At 41.6% G+C, this 15,333-nt stretch overlaps 1 protein-coding gene across 4 annotated transcripts; it reads right to left on the bottom strand.

The window, feature by feature from the left end:
- Positions 1 to 395: 395 nt before the first annotated feature.
- eps15 (epidermal growth factor receptor pathway substrate 15) lies at positions 396 to 14,868 on the bottom strand. 4 transcript variants are annotated; one of them, XM_077717287.1, is made up of 25 exons: positions 14,662 to 14,868; positions 12,162 to 12,203; positions 11,626 to 11,715; positions 11,518 to 11,565; positions 11,335 to 11,430; positions 11,050 to 11,112; positions 10,818 to 10,943; positions 10,549 to 10,608; positions 9,624 to 9,854; positions 9,244 to 9,389; positions 8,817 to 8,973; positions 7,727 to 7,809; positions 6,867 to 6,939; positions 5,869 to 6,030; positions 5,443 to 5,640; positions 4,965 to 5,366; positions 4,803 to 4,883; positions 4,568 to 4,733; positions 4,449 to 4,496; positions 3,978 to 4,369; positions 3,826 to 3,898; positions 3,670 to 3,740; positions 3,013 to 3,148; positions 2,352 to 2,601; positions 396 to 1,726 (listed from the first exon to the last, which is right to left on the bottom strand). In XM_077717287.1, the coding sequence occupies exons 1-25, from the start codon at positions 14,686 to 14,688 to the stop codon at positions 1,705 to 1,707; spliced, it is 3,243 nt and encodes a 1,080-aa protein (XP_077573413.1). In that variant the 5' UTR covers positions 14,689 to 14,868; the 3' UTR covers positions 396 to 1,704. The 4 variants fall into 4 exon arrangements, with proteins under 4 accessions (XP_077573413.1, XP_077573412.1, XP_077573411.1 ...); XM_077717286.1 differs by having other exon boundaries at positions 2,405 to 2,601; positions 3,826 to 3,895; positions 14,662 to 14,866; XM_077717285.1 differs by having other exon boundaries at positions 2,405 to 2,601; positions 14,662 to 14,865.
- Positions 14,869 to 15,333: the final 465 nt, after the last annotated feature.

Raw genomic sequence — 15,333 nt, 5'->3', positions numbered from 1 at the left:
TGGCAATGACACGTTTACAGTTCCTGCCTCTTTCCACTGATTGGATGGGAGCTCAAAAGGCAGAGAGCTGATTGGAGGACTCGAGCTTGTCTAGACATACCTGTCAGATGACACACAGGGGGAAAGGCAAACTAAAGCTAATTACAAAGGTTTTGGAAGGGGAATTAAATTGAACAAATTGTTGGGGGGGGGGGGAGTGGAGAAGTCAATTTTGAATACATAAATAAAAAATACTAAATATGTCTTTAAAATCAGATTGTCACATCCGTGCCAGGTTCCTGTAGGCGTGTCAAGGGCAGCAGTCAATGACATGTCATTTTAAACCCACCAAAAAGAAAAATGTCAAAAATCACAAGAGCTTCTGCCTAAGAGTTGAGCATTCACTTGTTGTCATCTTATTTTCAAAGAGAAACATATTTCCCACATTTATTCCACTTCCAGTTAGTGGGTTACATGGTTATTAGAAAATTTCATGAGCAAGCATGCCTAGAAACATTAGCGGTTGTCGGTCTGGGAATAGTTTGGGCAAAAGCTGGGGTGTAGAACTTCTCGGGCGGTTTGCAAAAATGACAAGCGCACTGTGGTGTGGAGGCACCACATGTAAAGAGGAAATTACAAGTGAAAAAGCAAAGAAAAAAGAAAGAGAAGAGCAAGGTGCTCTTTTTACATAACAAAAATGGAACAAAAAAAATCAACGAATCAAACGTTCGACTTAACACATTTGGCCAAAATCTACAATTTCATTCATATAAGTCTGGGATTATATCCCTATATTTCAAAGTTGAAATGTTAATAAACACCTGTACATGTACTGAACTAAGCATTTATTTGTTCCATTTTCCTGTACAAAGTTTTTAGATCCGCGTCCAAATGAGGTCTGCCATTATTTTTTGAACAAACGCACGACCAAAAATGTCGTTACCGTCCAGGCACACCATGAACTGACGTCTTTAAAAAAATAACAAATCAAAATTCAAGTTATTACAGTATTTAAAAAGATGCCGAAAAAGATAAAGTTCTTCAAAAGTTACATTTAGTTTACATGTGGAAATACAGAAACTTGAGTTGAATCTTATAGTTCATTTCATAACAATTATTATTTATATGCATTTAATTTCATGCTTTTCTCACTTCAAGCATGATTTCCAACCTTTTTTTAATAAGAACCTGGCATGCACGTCACACCTGCTTATGAGATCAAAACTGCATTCAGTCATGATGGCTGCTACATTCCAGTTGGATGATTTTCTATTTTTTTATTTTATTTTTGGCTGCTAATCTACAGAAAACGAGCGAGAAATGAACTGTAGTGGGTTCAGTTAGTTTAGTGGATAAAGCCGTGAGTGCAGGTTTAGAATAAGTTACATTCTGGAGTAAATTCATAAAAGGGACTAGAATCTCAAAAGCCCTGTTTGTCCTTTTTTCTTCGCCACCGTCCTCACGACGAGACCGTTTACAAGTCGTTGCTTTGGACCAAGAGTCCTAGTCGGTCCTCACTTTGGTGCTAAAGTGGCCACGTGTGGCTGTGCCGGCCGGGGGGGGAGGGGGACTTTGGGGTAGGTGGGTAATTTGTGTCAAGTCCCTTTCAGGATAGTTCAGACTTGCTGAGAGCGATGGCCAATTCTAGGTCTTCTTGTTCCTGCTGAGTGAGGCGGGCCAGTCGCTCTTTCTCCTCCCGTTCGCTTTCGCGTTTTGCCCACTCGATCATGTCTTCCTCCGTCGGGTACTGACACAAAAAGACAAGAGTTTGAATGGAAACTGACGACTACAGCAAAGGCTTTCTGGACAGTAGTAGATGAACTGATATGCTACATCTTAAATCATTGATGGCCATAAATTCAGTTAATCTGTGATCTGTCTATCACTAAAACTGTCATTTATTTTGTCTGTAGACTGGGTCTAGCTACTATTAGTTACACTAGCTTGTTAGTATTTGGTTGTGGTCATTTCAGGTCATTCATTTAAAAAAATTCAGTCAGATTATACCAGCTCACGTTTGGCTCATTTTCCATTTCCATGTTTTGTCTTAACATTTTTGCAGAGGACATATTTTCATTCAAACGGCAGGGCATTTAAATTAAGGATTTTATTTTAACTGGAGTTTCCCAGTTAAAATAAAATGGATATACATCAATCAGTACAGAAAATGAGTTAGGATTGTGAATAGAAAATCGTGCAAAGAGGATTAGATCATTGAAATGCTTTTAGTTTGGAACAATGCAAAAACAAGATAAACTAAAGAAATATGCTGAAATAGTTGATTGGGCGCTAAGTGGAGGGTCGAGAGATAGAGAGAGAAAGTGGACAAGAAAGGCAAAAGAGAGGATTTGTGTGTTTGTGTGCATTCCTACTGAGAGTCAGGTGGAGGTGGAGGTGAAGGAGAAGGCGGCGGGGCGGTGCTCACTTTGTCAAAGCTGGCAAAGCGCTCGGCTTCCTGGACGTGTTGACGGGGAGGGGAGGACGGGGCGAAAGGGTCGGCCGGGGGATCCTTGGCGGGCAGGGAGGAGGAGGAGGAAGAGGAGGAGAAATCTCCCGAGGCCATATTGCCTCGCCGGTGAAAGGAGTCCGAGGACTCGGTTCTGGAGAGGGAGGACCTCTTACCTGCGTGGATGAGGCCCATGCATGGGAGAGTCATGCTAATTCTTGTCTTTCTGATCAAATAGTAGCGCGTGGCTTTTAGCAAAAGAAAGGTGGGTTCAACTCTTTGACAGTGGCAGATGCCCTATTTGTTTGAGGAAGTGCCATTGGCTGCCACAAAGGAAGATATTCATGGCCTCACCTGCACTTGACTAGTTTCTTAACAGTTGTATATTACTTTAGATACTTATTACTATTCCAATGTGACTATTATTCTTGACTAGGAGTATTAGCCAGCACTTTGTAAATCTTAAATCGCTATATTTATATTTTTTCTAAATAAATTCTCTGAAGTCAAATTTTTGTACTTTGCGTCTAGGCTTACTGACTCATTTGAGATTTTTTGACACGACAAAATAGGAACTAGTTACTCACCTGGAGGTGGCGGGGGCGGTCTGGTCGGTGTACCCGTTTTGGGAGGTAGGGCGGGGGGAACGTCTTTTTTGGCAGCCTCGCTGTCGTCCTGGAACAAGTTCTTATTGTTGACGGCGAACTGATCGGCGCCGTTTGACTGCCAGAAGGAACGTGGAGAACTTTAGAATCATTCACAAGCGTAATGTTTTGCATATTTGTCACACGCTGGCTTTCACTATCTTGTCTTTGCTATTTGCTATTATGGTCTGTGGGAGTGTGAAAGTGCACAAGCTCATTTCAGATGACTAAATGACGAGGAAACAGTTTCAAGCTACAACTCCTCACAACCATCTTTTTAATGAAATGTGCCATATCTCTTGGCTTTGCCTCGAATGGATCATTTCATTTTGCACTTCAGGAAATATTCTGTTTATTGCATTCAATATTGGAACACTATTTCTTTCAAAATAATGTGTCTTTTCTTTAAATATAGATTTTGGGCTGCTCAAAATGTGTTACAGTCTCAACTTGGCATCACTAAACTAGCTGCTATTGTTGTTCTTCTTGTGGGCAATAACTTAGAACCCATTGTGGAGCCCCATTTAGAAAAAAAAAATATACATATATATTTTTAGTTCCTTTAAAACCTGTTCTACCAAGCTACAAAAAGAACATTACCTTTGCGAGGGCAGTGAAATCGGCAAAGCCACCTCCGAACATTTCATTGCCAAACACAGCAGCAAACGGATCTAACGATTTAGAAAGAACATGTTAACATTAGAAACCTCATTTGTGATGGTATCCCAATGGGTCACACCCAATGAAAAGACCTACCAGGATCAGAGTTTGCATTCACTGTGGTACCTCCTGGAGCAAAAGGGTCATTGGCTGCTGCTGTGGTGTCCTTCTAAAAAGCAAACCAATACTAAAGTTGGCCTATTTGAACTCAAGTTGTCAATGCTAGAGTTAGAATAGAGTAGACTTACCAATGCCAGAGCAGCGCTGGGGGGAGAGGTGCTAAAAGGATCTTTGCCCGTGTACTGAGAAGCAAATGGATCCGAATCACAAGTGGCATTCAATTTCTGAGCGAAGGGGTCTGCTGCGTCAGCGGGGTTTTCGCTTGCTAGGGTGAACGGATCTGCGGCCGGCTTGGTGGGATTCGTGGGCTGGGATGAGAAAGGGTCCGCTTCTGGAGGGGCGGCGTCGTTGCGTTTGGTCGCAAACAGGTCGGGCTCCGGCGCGTCGGCCGTAGTACCGAATGGGTCGGCCGAGCCGGAAAAAGGATCGTCTGAGGGAAAGTGGCCACCGGTGGTCTGATTGAAGAAATTGTCTGCGGCAAAGGGGTCGGACCCTTTGAATGGATCTCCGCCAAATGGATCTGATTGGAAAACAATGTGAAATACAGTACGTGGGATTCAGCGGATGAGTCGTCTATTGCTGTCAAATGTCAAACTCACCAGCTGCAGCATCCGTTTTTCCAAACATGTCATCTTTGAATGGATCATCTATCAAAAAAATGTCACATTTTCAAACCAGAGGCAAGAGAAAACTACGTCCTGAATCTGACAGGACTCACGTTCTGTAAAAGGGTCCGAATGGAAGAAGTCCATGTCGGGCAGAGAGGGTTGGCCGGTCAGAACCGGCGTGGAGTGAGACGACGCAAGCGCTTGCGTTGCTAATGAGCACTGCTTGACTTCGGAGGAGGCCGCACCTTCTTGTTTGACGTCGGTTTGTGAGGCAACCTAGGGAACAATGATAAATTCACAAAAACTCTTAATAAACCAAGGATTCATTACCACGTGATGGTCTACCTTTGGTGGGCTTGTTTTAGGTGACTCTGCTGCATCTTCTTGGACTTCTGAGGTGATGTCAGATGAAAGTTGATTCATTTCCTAGAAGAGTTCAACAAAAAAAAAGTATTTAGTCCAATTCTCATTCAGACATCGAATTAAAAAGTTGTTTTAGAAACGTACAGTTTGCTCTTGTTGCTTGACGAGCGTCGTCGATGCATTTGTGTGTATTTCCGACGAGGCCAAGCTTGTATAAAGGTCATCCAAAGCATCTGGTTTTGGTTTTTCCTCATCTGGTGTCTCAGGGCGGTCTTCCTGCTCCACTTTTTCTTCGTTAACTCCTTTCACTGTTTGTTCTAAGAGTTCTTCTTCCTGAGCGTTTAAAAAGAGAACTGGTTCTTCAACCTTCAGCTCATTGGGCTGGTCCTCCTCCTGCTGCTGGAGATCCCTGCGATGGAGCTCCGGCGTGGGCCCCGCCGATCCGTTGACCATGACGGGGGAGTCGTCTTCCAGAGCTCTCTTCCAGCTCAGCTGGGCTGCCATCGATCTCTCCTCCACTTGAAGGTCCTTCAGTTTGTTTTGGACCTGAAAAAGACATGGGGATAAAAATGTGGGAAGCTGAGAACGACGTGACAAGCGAGATTAGGCATTTTAATCGAACCTGAGCAACTTGTGTGAAGGAATCCCGCACAGATTCCTGCAGGGGTGTGAGTTGCTCCTGTGCGGCTTGGACCTTCTCCTGAAGCTTCCTGCTCTCCTCCTGTAGAGCCAGAAGCTCCTCACGGGCCTGGACCAGCTCCTCCTCGTACTGGCATATCCTCTGCTCTTGTTCTTCGTGTTCCGACTGGAGTGACGTAATCTGACAAATGGGAATTTAAAGTACACATTCTTGGCAGAAGATAAAGAATGTCGTTTTTCCAGAGAAGCTGAAGCCTATCACAACCTAAATTGGTTGCCAGCCAATCACAGGTCACAGCTCCCTCTATATTATGCAAATATGTATATAAATTAACGGGGTCAGCCTGGTTATGTTTTGTAACCTTGTGGTTTTATAGGGAGGTGACAAAAGCGATTGTGCCAAACCTACCAGCTGGCTTTCTTGGCTGGTCTTCTGGCGAATGCCTGCTAACTGCTCTTCAAGCGAGCCCTTCTGTTGGTCCAACTCCTCCAAAGCCTCCTGGACCTTCTGACGTTGGGTCTGGAGGTGCTGAAGCACATCGCTCTCTCTTGACACCTCACCCTGCAAGTCCTGGATAAGATTGTATTGAAATACAATTACAAAATGCAAATAGTTCATAGATTTTCTGCTCAACTTAAGTTGGCATTTGATGTGACTCTAACGAGTGGAAATGGCGACAGGGATTTTCACAAATGGTATGCCTTTTAAGCCATACAATACACATGCATCTAAAGTTGTGTATTTTTAATCCAAATAATCAAAAAATGCTGTTCAAGTAAATCACTGTACCCTTGTGAACACGTTTTTCTCCCTAAAAAAAAATATCAATCTGTTCATTCTTTCTTCAGGATTGAGTAAATCTCATATTTTTTCATTGTGTATGAGCTGAAAAAGTAACAAAGTGAGTCAGATCTATTACCAGCACTTTAAATGACTAAAAAAAATTGTCAAAGGCTTGTAACCAACCACCAGGTCTAGGCATTTCTACCAGGCGTAGAATTTTTAGTAGTTTGAAATTCATAAACTAAAAGCCATGCAGTCATTTGTGCAGCTGTTGGGTGAAAGATGACTGTGTGGAAATAGCAAGAGTACAGTCAAAATGCTATTTAAGCTAAACATCAATAAGAAGGCTCCACTATCCTTGACTGAAATAAATGGCTGGCCCTTTAAGCGCCGAAAATAGCGCTCATTTCTGAGTCTCAGAACATTCTGACACACCCACACAAGAGCACCAGCCTCTTGGATGTGTTTTATTTAAACACCTTAAGTAAAAACTGGCATTTAAGCATATCTTGTTCAACTTACATTGCCAAATTCAAATCTGCACTACCAAGAGTGTTCTACTAAAATGAGATGCAGGAGAACCACCACAGAAGGTAAAGACACGGTCCTGAAATTGGCTTTACCTGAACCTCGTTATTCCGTTGGCTGATGGCTTCTTCTTTCTCCTTGATCTCTTCTTCCACTGTTGTTTTCTCCCTGGGGGTCCAGCAGAAGAGAAAGGAACATTTTGTCACTGCAGATAAAGAGGCGACATTTCGGAAACTGAGAGGCCACGGCCAGCTCTCCGTGTCAGATTGCTCCTCGGCTACAACGCCTAGTTCTCCTCCGTGGACAACCATGACAACTAGTTCAAATGGCAACGCGAGTGTGAGGGCGACAATCGGATGCTGAGCTGAAGAGGAGAAAAGTGATCTGGTGGAGAATGTGGCAGATGAGACGTGAGAAGCAGATGGCTTGCGAGAGGGAGGAGGAGGAGAAGGAGGAGGAGGAGAGTGAGGACCAATTTACATCCTTCTTTTGCTTCCTGAAGACCTTTAAAAAGGTCCTAGAAAATGGAATTTGATATTCAAAAACCAATTTGACAGGCCAAGGAAGAGCATGGTATTATTAAATCCAGCTAAATTTGAGATCATTAAAAAAATGCTTAAACAAAATGCTTAAACTCCAAAATGCTAAATGGGTAGCTCAAAACATGCAGAGCCCTCTGCGACCAATCATAAATAACACCTCCATCTGATATGCTATTGATGATTAAAAAATAATTGGCCCTAAATCCTACATGGCTTTGGAGTTCAATAATTGGCGAGTGAGTATTGTAAGTTGGGTGGGTCAATTTAAGGAAAATGGTAGGGGGCCATGTATTTATATCCTTGAAATAAACAGTTTGAAGGTATGTTGAATAAGCACAGTAAACATACTCCACTGTATTGTTACTATAAATTAACACTAAAATATTTTGAAAAACATCTCTTCCAAATCTTACCTTTGTAATTCAACAATTTCATTACTAAGAGAGTCCAGCTCCTTAATGGCAGAGAAGTCAGCTGCTAGGTTGGCAATATTGTTCTGGAGCAGAGGAAGCAGAAATTAGTTAAAAAAGAAACAATGAGCCAAGAGATAACAACACGGAAATTAATATTACACGGCGATGAGCAAGTCACCGTCGGAACTGCACAAACAAACAAATGAACAAGGACTAATAATCTGATGAGTTCAGTAATGGAGAAAAACTGCCAAAGACAAAAAGATGAATATGGGCATTTTTTCTGGAATGGGATTCTAACTAAATACGGAACTAAAAAATAAAAAGACCAAACATAGAAAAGCAAAGTTCAGGCTTGAACTGAATGGCCATTTATTTGAGGAAATAGCGTGTAGAAGGTGGAAAGGTGACAAAGTGAGGTGGCTCATACAGAGAAATGAAATGGATAGCGCAAACTCACTTAAAGGCTTGCGGTTCCATCCGCATGAGAAGGGGGGGGGGGGGGGGCAGAATCAAAATGTCAAGTGCAGAAAGAGAGGGATTTCAAAGGAAAAAACAGTTGCAATGAGAGCAAAGGAAAAGAACTAGAAAAAGGCAGACTAAGGACACCTTCAAGCATTTAGGGGCCCATTCCAAAAGAAAACCATCTTCCCTTCAAATTGGAAATAATCCACCTAAATTTGATTTATACTCTCGTGTGACATATATTATTTTTCCCCTCTTTGTTGTACATTATTTGGCTGATGCAAAAAAATATGATACTAAAATATGTACCATCTGAGGAAATGTAGTACTACTAGTCCTACTTGTATGGAGTCTCCACTAAAACACTGTTTAATATTATCTGCGATTTGCAAAATACTGCCAACACCGAATCTTTCAGTATTTTTTTTATGTATTTACTGATTTGTAAGATAGACTATTCAAACTACTAATAGTTAACCACCTGACATTGGTAAATGTGGAATGACACATTTGGTAAACTATACAGAAAGCTACCTTTTTGAGACCACTACTTCATGACTGTCAAACCACAACCTAAAAAAGATCAGAAGAGAAAAAAATGGACTACTTAAGAGGAAAATCTCACCTGTTTGATGTTTAGCCTATCAGATGGCGGAATCATCTCCGGGGAAAGGTTCTGCGGAGGGTCCAAACCTCTCGTCAACTTCTGATTTATCAGATGGAGCGCCAGGGCGAACTGCTCCCGGGTCAATTTTCCGATGTCGCCAATGTCACAAAGCTCCCTGAGGGACGGATGTCGCGCCGGTTACACAACACATTAACGATCCACGCCTCGGGCTGCAATTGATAGCGATCAGGTTTGCGACAAAACAGAGCGGAGATAACTCGGGGAAAATCTATAAAGGCTGAATTTTTCCAGCTCTCGACCCACGACGGTGTCAATTTTTAACTCGGGGATTTTTTCCCCATGTGAGCAATTGAATCTTTCTTCATTCCAAGTGAAAAAAAAAACAGTAAACAACTGGCCTTCCCAAAAAGGTTTAACTTCTTACCAGATGCGCGCTAGCGTGGCAGAAGGCAGCCCCGTTTTTAGAAAGATATCTCGAACCTCTGGTCCGGAGACCAATCCGTCCATGTCTCCATCTGTTTTGCTGAAGACTTCATCATATTTGGCTTTGTCTGCTGGCGACACCACCCACTGAGGAGGAAACCAAAAAGTGCATTTGAGCAAAAAGCGCTGCGAAATAAACGTCAATGGCCGACTATCTAATCCGTACTTAAATAACAGCGTCCTCTACCTTTGCATTCCCTTTGGTCTTGCGCTTTAGAAAAACACACGGCGCTATCCAGTTTGAAATCATTTTTAAGCGCTCGACTCAAAAAAATACAGCTGTAAAGACCAGGATGGATTGGGAGCGTACTATGTACTCACAGGGGCGGCTGCTGGCGTCGGGGCGGGAGCAGGGGCGGGCTTGTTGGGGAGGGGCATGACCTTGCTGCCAGCGTTGGAGGCACGACTCTCTTTGGCGGAGGGGGGCGAGGGCAACAGGGGCATCACGGGAGGCGCCGAGGGTTTTTTTCTCTTGGAAGGTGGGACCAGTGGAAGTGGGAGGGACATGGGAACGTTTTCTCCTTCCAGGGCTCTGTACACCAGATACATGGCCTGCCAGAGCAAATTTGAAATCCATCATACATCTGCTATTATCATCTACAGAAGAGTATTTTCACTAGAGCAAGAAGGGCGTCAGACTCGGGTTGGTTCGCGGGACCATTTTAGATATAATATTTCGATTTTTTTTTAAATGGATTAAAAACCCTGAATATTCCGTATTTTATAGATCTAAAACAATGTTTGAGCTTTTTTATATATTTTTTTTAGATTTTACAACATGATTTTTGAACTAAAAACATAGAAAAAAAATGATTACAAAGTTAAACCTATTGATTTAAAAGTGGGAAAATCAGGAAATTTAATATACATCTATACTCTTCATTTTTATTTGATCCTAAAACAGAAAGTCGGGTTTACTTTCTCGGACCGCACAAAATGAGGCGGCGGGCCAGATTTGGCCCCTGGGCCGCCACTTTGACACCAATGCAGTAGAGCATGAGAGAGAACTGTTTGGTTAACGGGCCACTGTAATGCCAACTAGATCTCATGTGGGCCAGGCCAGTTTAAATTTAGGCCTAAAAAGTTAACTTGTGGCCATTGACCGTGGAGGAGGTCCAATCCATTTTGGCTGGAGTCAAAGTGGATTGGATGCGTCTTTTAACAAAATTGATTTAGTACAAAACTGCTCTCATTTGGAAGCTGTAATTGTATTGCATAGCGATCACACTAGCTCACTAGTTCTTACCACAGAGAATTCATCTTTGTCCAACGTGCCGTCCCGGTCGATGTCACTTAGCTCCCACACCTTCAAAACAAAGAAACAATACTTTTAAAATATTATTGCAAACTCATGTACTGTATGTGATGTAAATAACGAATTGTACTTTTTTCACTTTAACAATCTCATGATGAAATATTTGCTGTGGTATATTGACCTATTTCTTAAGATTTGGAACCATCAATTAAAAAAAACTGAAAACAATAAAACATTGTTCTAAAGCAGGCAGTTCTTACCCGGCCTAAAATGTCAACTGGCAGTTTGGAGTTAAGTAAGACAGGCTTGACTTTGTCGCCAGTTAGCATCCCACCAACTGGACCGAGGCTCTCAAAGATGGCGTCAAACTTCAACTTCTCTTCAGGCTGGAACAAAATAGGCAAAAAAAATCTGTGTTAAAATCATGTATTGTTTTTTTTGTTATTTTGACATTTTTGTCACCAGTAGGTTCAAGAGGTATAAAACTATCACCTTGACAACCCAAGGAAGCTCCGTGTTGAGTCCCCCTGCTAACAGCGGGCTGCTCGTGTCATGCTAAGAACAGAAAAATCTTGTTTAATCCATTTATGAAACCACAAAATATCCTCCAATTCAAAATGGATTGACATCCCTTGTTGTCAACGGTAACCAATAAATTATTACTTTAAAACTAATGCATTGACCCCTAAAATAAAGCAACCATGGTTCATATAAAGATCATTTACATTTTGTGTTGTCTGTACCTTGATGTTTTTTTTGCCAAAACAGCAAACTTACAAATTTTGGTGGCGGAACAGCCACATTAAGACTCTTGAGTGCCACCTCCAGGCCATTCTGAGCACAAGCCACCAAGCGTAGAGCGATGAAAAATTGCTAAGGGGGTAAAAAATATATATATATTTTTTTTAAATCACCATAAGCATTTATTTTATAGCACATTATAAGGCGGATAATACATACCTGTTTGTTAAGAGAGCCCTTTCGCTCAGAATCAGACAGATCCCAGACCTGTGGAAGGAATTTTTCATCCATCAACTGAACACTGAACTGCTTTTAAAGTGCACTCACCTTTCCCAAAATCATATCAGCCAGGCCGGACCGCTTCAGGAAGAGTGCGGCGTCAGTTGCTGCCACCCTCCCGCTGCCTCTGGGATCAACCTGAAGGCAACCAGGCAAGCCAAACGTACCATGAAAAAAAAAAAAAAAAACATACAAATTAAAGGCCCGAGTGGTTGCACAGGATGAGTTAGCAGCCTTTCATGATAGTCACAGCTGGCCCGCTATGATATATTGGGCAGAACAGTCATTAATTATTCATAGGCTGACTTCCTGTCTAGAAAAAGGATGAGGGGAGAAGTTCCTGTAACTTGATCATTATCAATGACACGGCACTACTCAGTTCTAGTGTTAGACTAGGTGCTAGACAGGTTTTGCACTTCATTTACATTACTTTTGCTCTACATTTAAATTCTTTGTAGCTGTCTCAACACAAGAATAATTAACGGTTATCAAAATAATAGTTTGAGGCATGTGTACATGTCTATCAGAGCATTAATTAAGTTGACTTTTTCAAGATGGACGAATTAAGACAATTGTACACATACCTGCCGATAGTATTTGTCATAAATGGGATTCCCACTCGACAGCTGTTGAGGAAGAACAAGACAAACAAAAATTGTAAATTTACATACATAGGAAGAAAAAAAAAACATTTGCAATAGTAGTCTTATAGAGTGATCTTCTAATTTTTAAAAAAAATGATGCCCTCCAATTGTCAAATTATCCTCCAAAGGCAGAAGATTTTCAAACTAAGATTATGGGGGAATGGAGGAAAAAAAGGTTTCACCTAATAATTGTCAGAACATCTTACACCACACACTTCAATCCTGCACCTTTATTTTAGATTCTTATTTGTCAGACAATATTAAACTATGAATGTTTTGCAAATACACATATGATAAAGAGCCAGTCTCTACTTTTTCTCCACTATACAGCAGCTTTTGGCCTTGTGTATGATCTGTCTTAACCTCCCTAAAGTCACTTTCCTCTTTCAGTTTAGCTGAGCGGCCACAGCCGGCCAGGCCGGCCGGGCTGAAGAGGAAAACAGTCAGCACTTCCTTCTTTCTTCATGTCGCTGATGTGGTGCCATTCTCTCAACAACAAAAAAAGGAGGAGCAGGTGCAACTAGGAACAACATAAGATCTTGCGAAATGAGCCTCTTACAAAACTTTCAAAAAGGACTCCAGTAAGATAAAAGATCTGGCGGACGTCTCGGTGACGTTTGCCCACTTCACACTTAATGTTAACGACTAGAAATGGACAGTCTGATAACTGGGGGCACACACACTTATCTCTCTATGGCCAGGCCTGTTTTTTTGTTCTACACAGTAGTAGTGTGCCTGGAACTAATTGTATCCTCATACAACGTCAACATTGTACTACTAGCGCATCCACTTAATCTTTACTGAGTCTTCAATGATGCTCGTACCTCCAGAGTACAGTCATTCATGGTTAGAGGACACAAATATATATTTTTTTGTTGTTGCTCTAACTTGGAAAATTTGGCTACAAGTCATAGAGACAGAAAACTAATATTTAATTTAGGAGCAAAATATGACCTCTTCCAAACATGGAAACAAGAACATAGAACTTAATTCTCTATCGACCAGCATTGAAACAGAGTTTTAAAAATGTCTAATTCAGGTGAAGGAAGCCAAGACAACAAATTTCAATCCATAGTCTCATGCTCAATCTCAATCGTATGCTAAGGCTGACCTGTATTTTACAGCTTTTTTTTTTAAATGTATTTTTTGTATCTTTTTCACGTGTGTAAACATACACAATTGCTCCTTGTAGCTTGAATTTGGTATCATTTGTCATAACTATATGCATCATTGACAGTTGGTCATTGTATATCACATCAGTGTAGCAATATTGATATATATCACAATAATTGATATTGATATTTTTATTAACTAACATTTTGGACTGAAACATCCTTATAGTAATTTGAGGAAAACAGTTTTGTTCCCAAAAGTATGAAAATAATTTTTGCATTTATTAATACATTTTAATAGTTCACTTTCATTAATTTTCCATACGGCTGATCTTCAGGGCCTCAGTGGCAGGGGGTGCTGGAGCCTATTCCAGCCAGTCATTCAATCAATCACCCCACCCATTCAAAATAAGTTGGACATTAAGTACTGTCAAGCCAGTCTTCCACAAAATAAAAGTTTACTCAAATTGGGATCCATTGTTATGGTTTCCCCAAATCATACCTCACAGCCTGCCATTGACGGCTATGTACGTCCAATACATTTTGACCAGGAGGGTGTAGGGAATACTTTAAGAAGGATGTAATCACTCTGATTGTTTATTGGCTACTAAGGCGACAATATTGCGCAAGTGTCAGAGGGAGGAACCCACTCAAGTGGTCACGCACACCACTCGGATGTGTTGTTAGAGGCAACAGTGGCTCAGGTGACACCTGCGACAAGCCTTTTTGACAGCTCACTTGTTTTGTGCTCCAAATCAAGTGTCGCAAGGCACCCAGTCAAGAACCCCGTTTACTCCAAATGGCAGAAACAAACAAAACGTACACACGGACGTCGTTCTATAAACGATCGACTAACATTCGTCCACAGTCCCCAAAAAATGATCATACAGGACAGCCACACATGTCACGTTCAAAACACACTTCCGAGGAACACACATTGCGATGAAAACAAGACGCTGGCCTACAAAGAGTGGATTTTCCAAGTACACAACTAAAAAAACGGAGCTTTTCGATGCGACATGTTTTCACTTTAACGCGTAGTTCGAAAAGGGTAAAATACAGCAATAACTAGCTGGGATCTAGCGGGCTAGCTAGCTAGCTAGCAACGCCCTTATGCAGTCCCCAAAGAGATTAAGCACAAACTTTTCCCAGTCACAAGCAAAGCGTTGTAAACTTCCCCACAGAAAAAAAGAGATCAATAACGGAGGGAGGCCGCGTGAAGGTCCGCCGCGATCATCGCCGGTTAACCGAGACTTTACGCGTGAGGGAGACAACGGATGAGACGCGCTGGGTCTCGCCACGATAAGAGTTTTGAACGAAAGCGTTACCTGAGTCAGAGACAGAGAGGCGGCCATAGTCTTTCTGCTTCCCACCGCTGCCTTCAAGCCGCGCTGTTGCCACTCTTACACGCCAAACTTGGGGCCTTACAAAACATGGAAACGGATTTCCAACACGACTGGATTTAGTGCGCAAACGATTGGCGAGTCTACGCACGATTGTGACGTACGCTTCGCACTTAGAAGCTCTCAGGTTCGAATCTCAGATCGGCGTGCTTTGCATGAGGACACATCTTAAAACGACGTTACTTATTCAATTACGATGCCCGATTTTTCATTTTATTATTTTATGCAAGAATATATAGAAGAGCAATTTATTCACATACACTTGTTTGGAAGAGGACGCACAAATTCCAAGTTTTTAATGTCCCTCTTGGATGAATGTAATTTAAAATATTACTTAATGAAATAAATACTGCAAGGATAATATACTATTTGTTTGATTTATTGTTATTTAGAATTAAATCAAAAGCAAATGGTCAATATCAATTAACATGTGCACCAATTAAATACTGCAGTAGTATTGTCTCGTTATTATAGTTTGTCAGGCAGGTTGTTGGGCAGCCAAAGGGTTCTTGTCCATGCAAACGTGGCCCGTCTCTCCTGCTTTGTGATTAATCAGTATACGAGTATGATAACAACAATACAATCAATCACTTGTCA

The sequence above is a fragment of the Stigmatopora nigra genome, chromosome 5 (genome assembly GCF_051989575.1).
Source record: "Stigmatopora nigra isolate UIUO_SnigA chromosome 5, RoL_Snig_1.1, whole genome shotgun sequence".
NCBI lineage: Eukaryota > Metazoa > Chordata > Actinopteri > Syngnathiformes > Syngnathidae > Stigmatopora > Stigmatopora nigra.
The sequence above is the reverse complement of the archived record's forward strand: the minus strand, read 5'-3'. Positions and strand labels throughout refer to the sequence as shown.

What these genes read in the sequence shown, in the direction of transcription:
- eps15 (XM_077717285.1), bottom strand. Translation starts at nt 14,688, where the DNA reads ATGGCCGCCTCTCTGTCTCTGACTCAG. An exon ending in CCAGCCAAGAAAGCCAGCTG is followed by an intron (nt 5,641 to 5,868) that starts GTAGGTTTGGCA and finishes CCCATTTGTCAG; the next exon opens with ATTACGTCACTCCAGTCGGA. An exon ending in AAAAACGGATGCTGCAGCTG is followed by an intron (nt 4,370 to 4,448) that starts GTGAGTTTGACA and finishes TTTTCCAATCAG; the next exon opens with ATCCATTTGGCGGAGATCCA.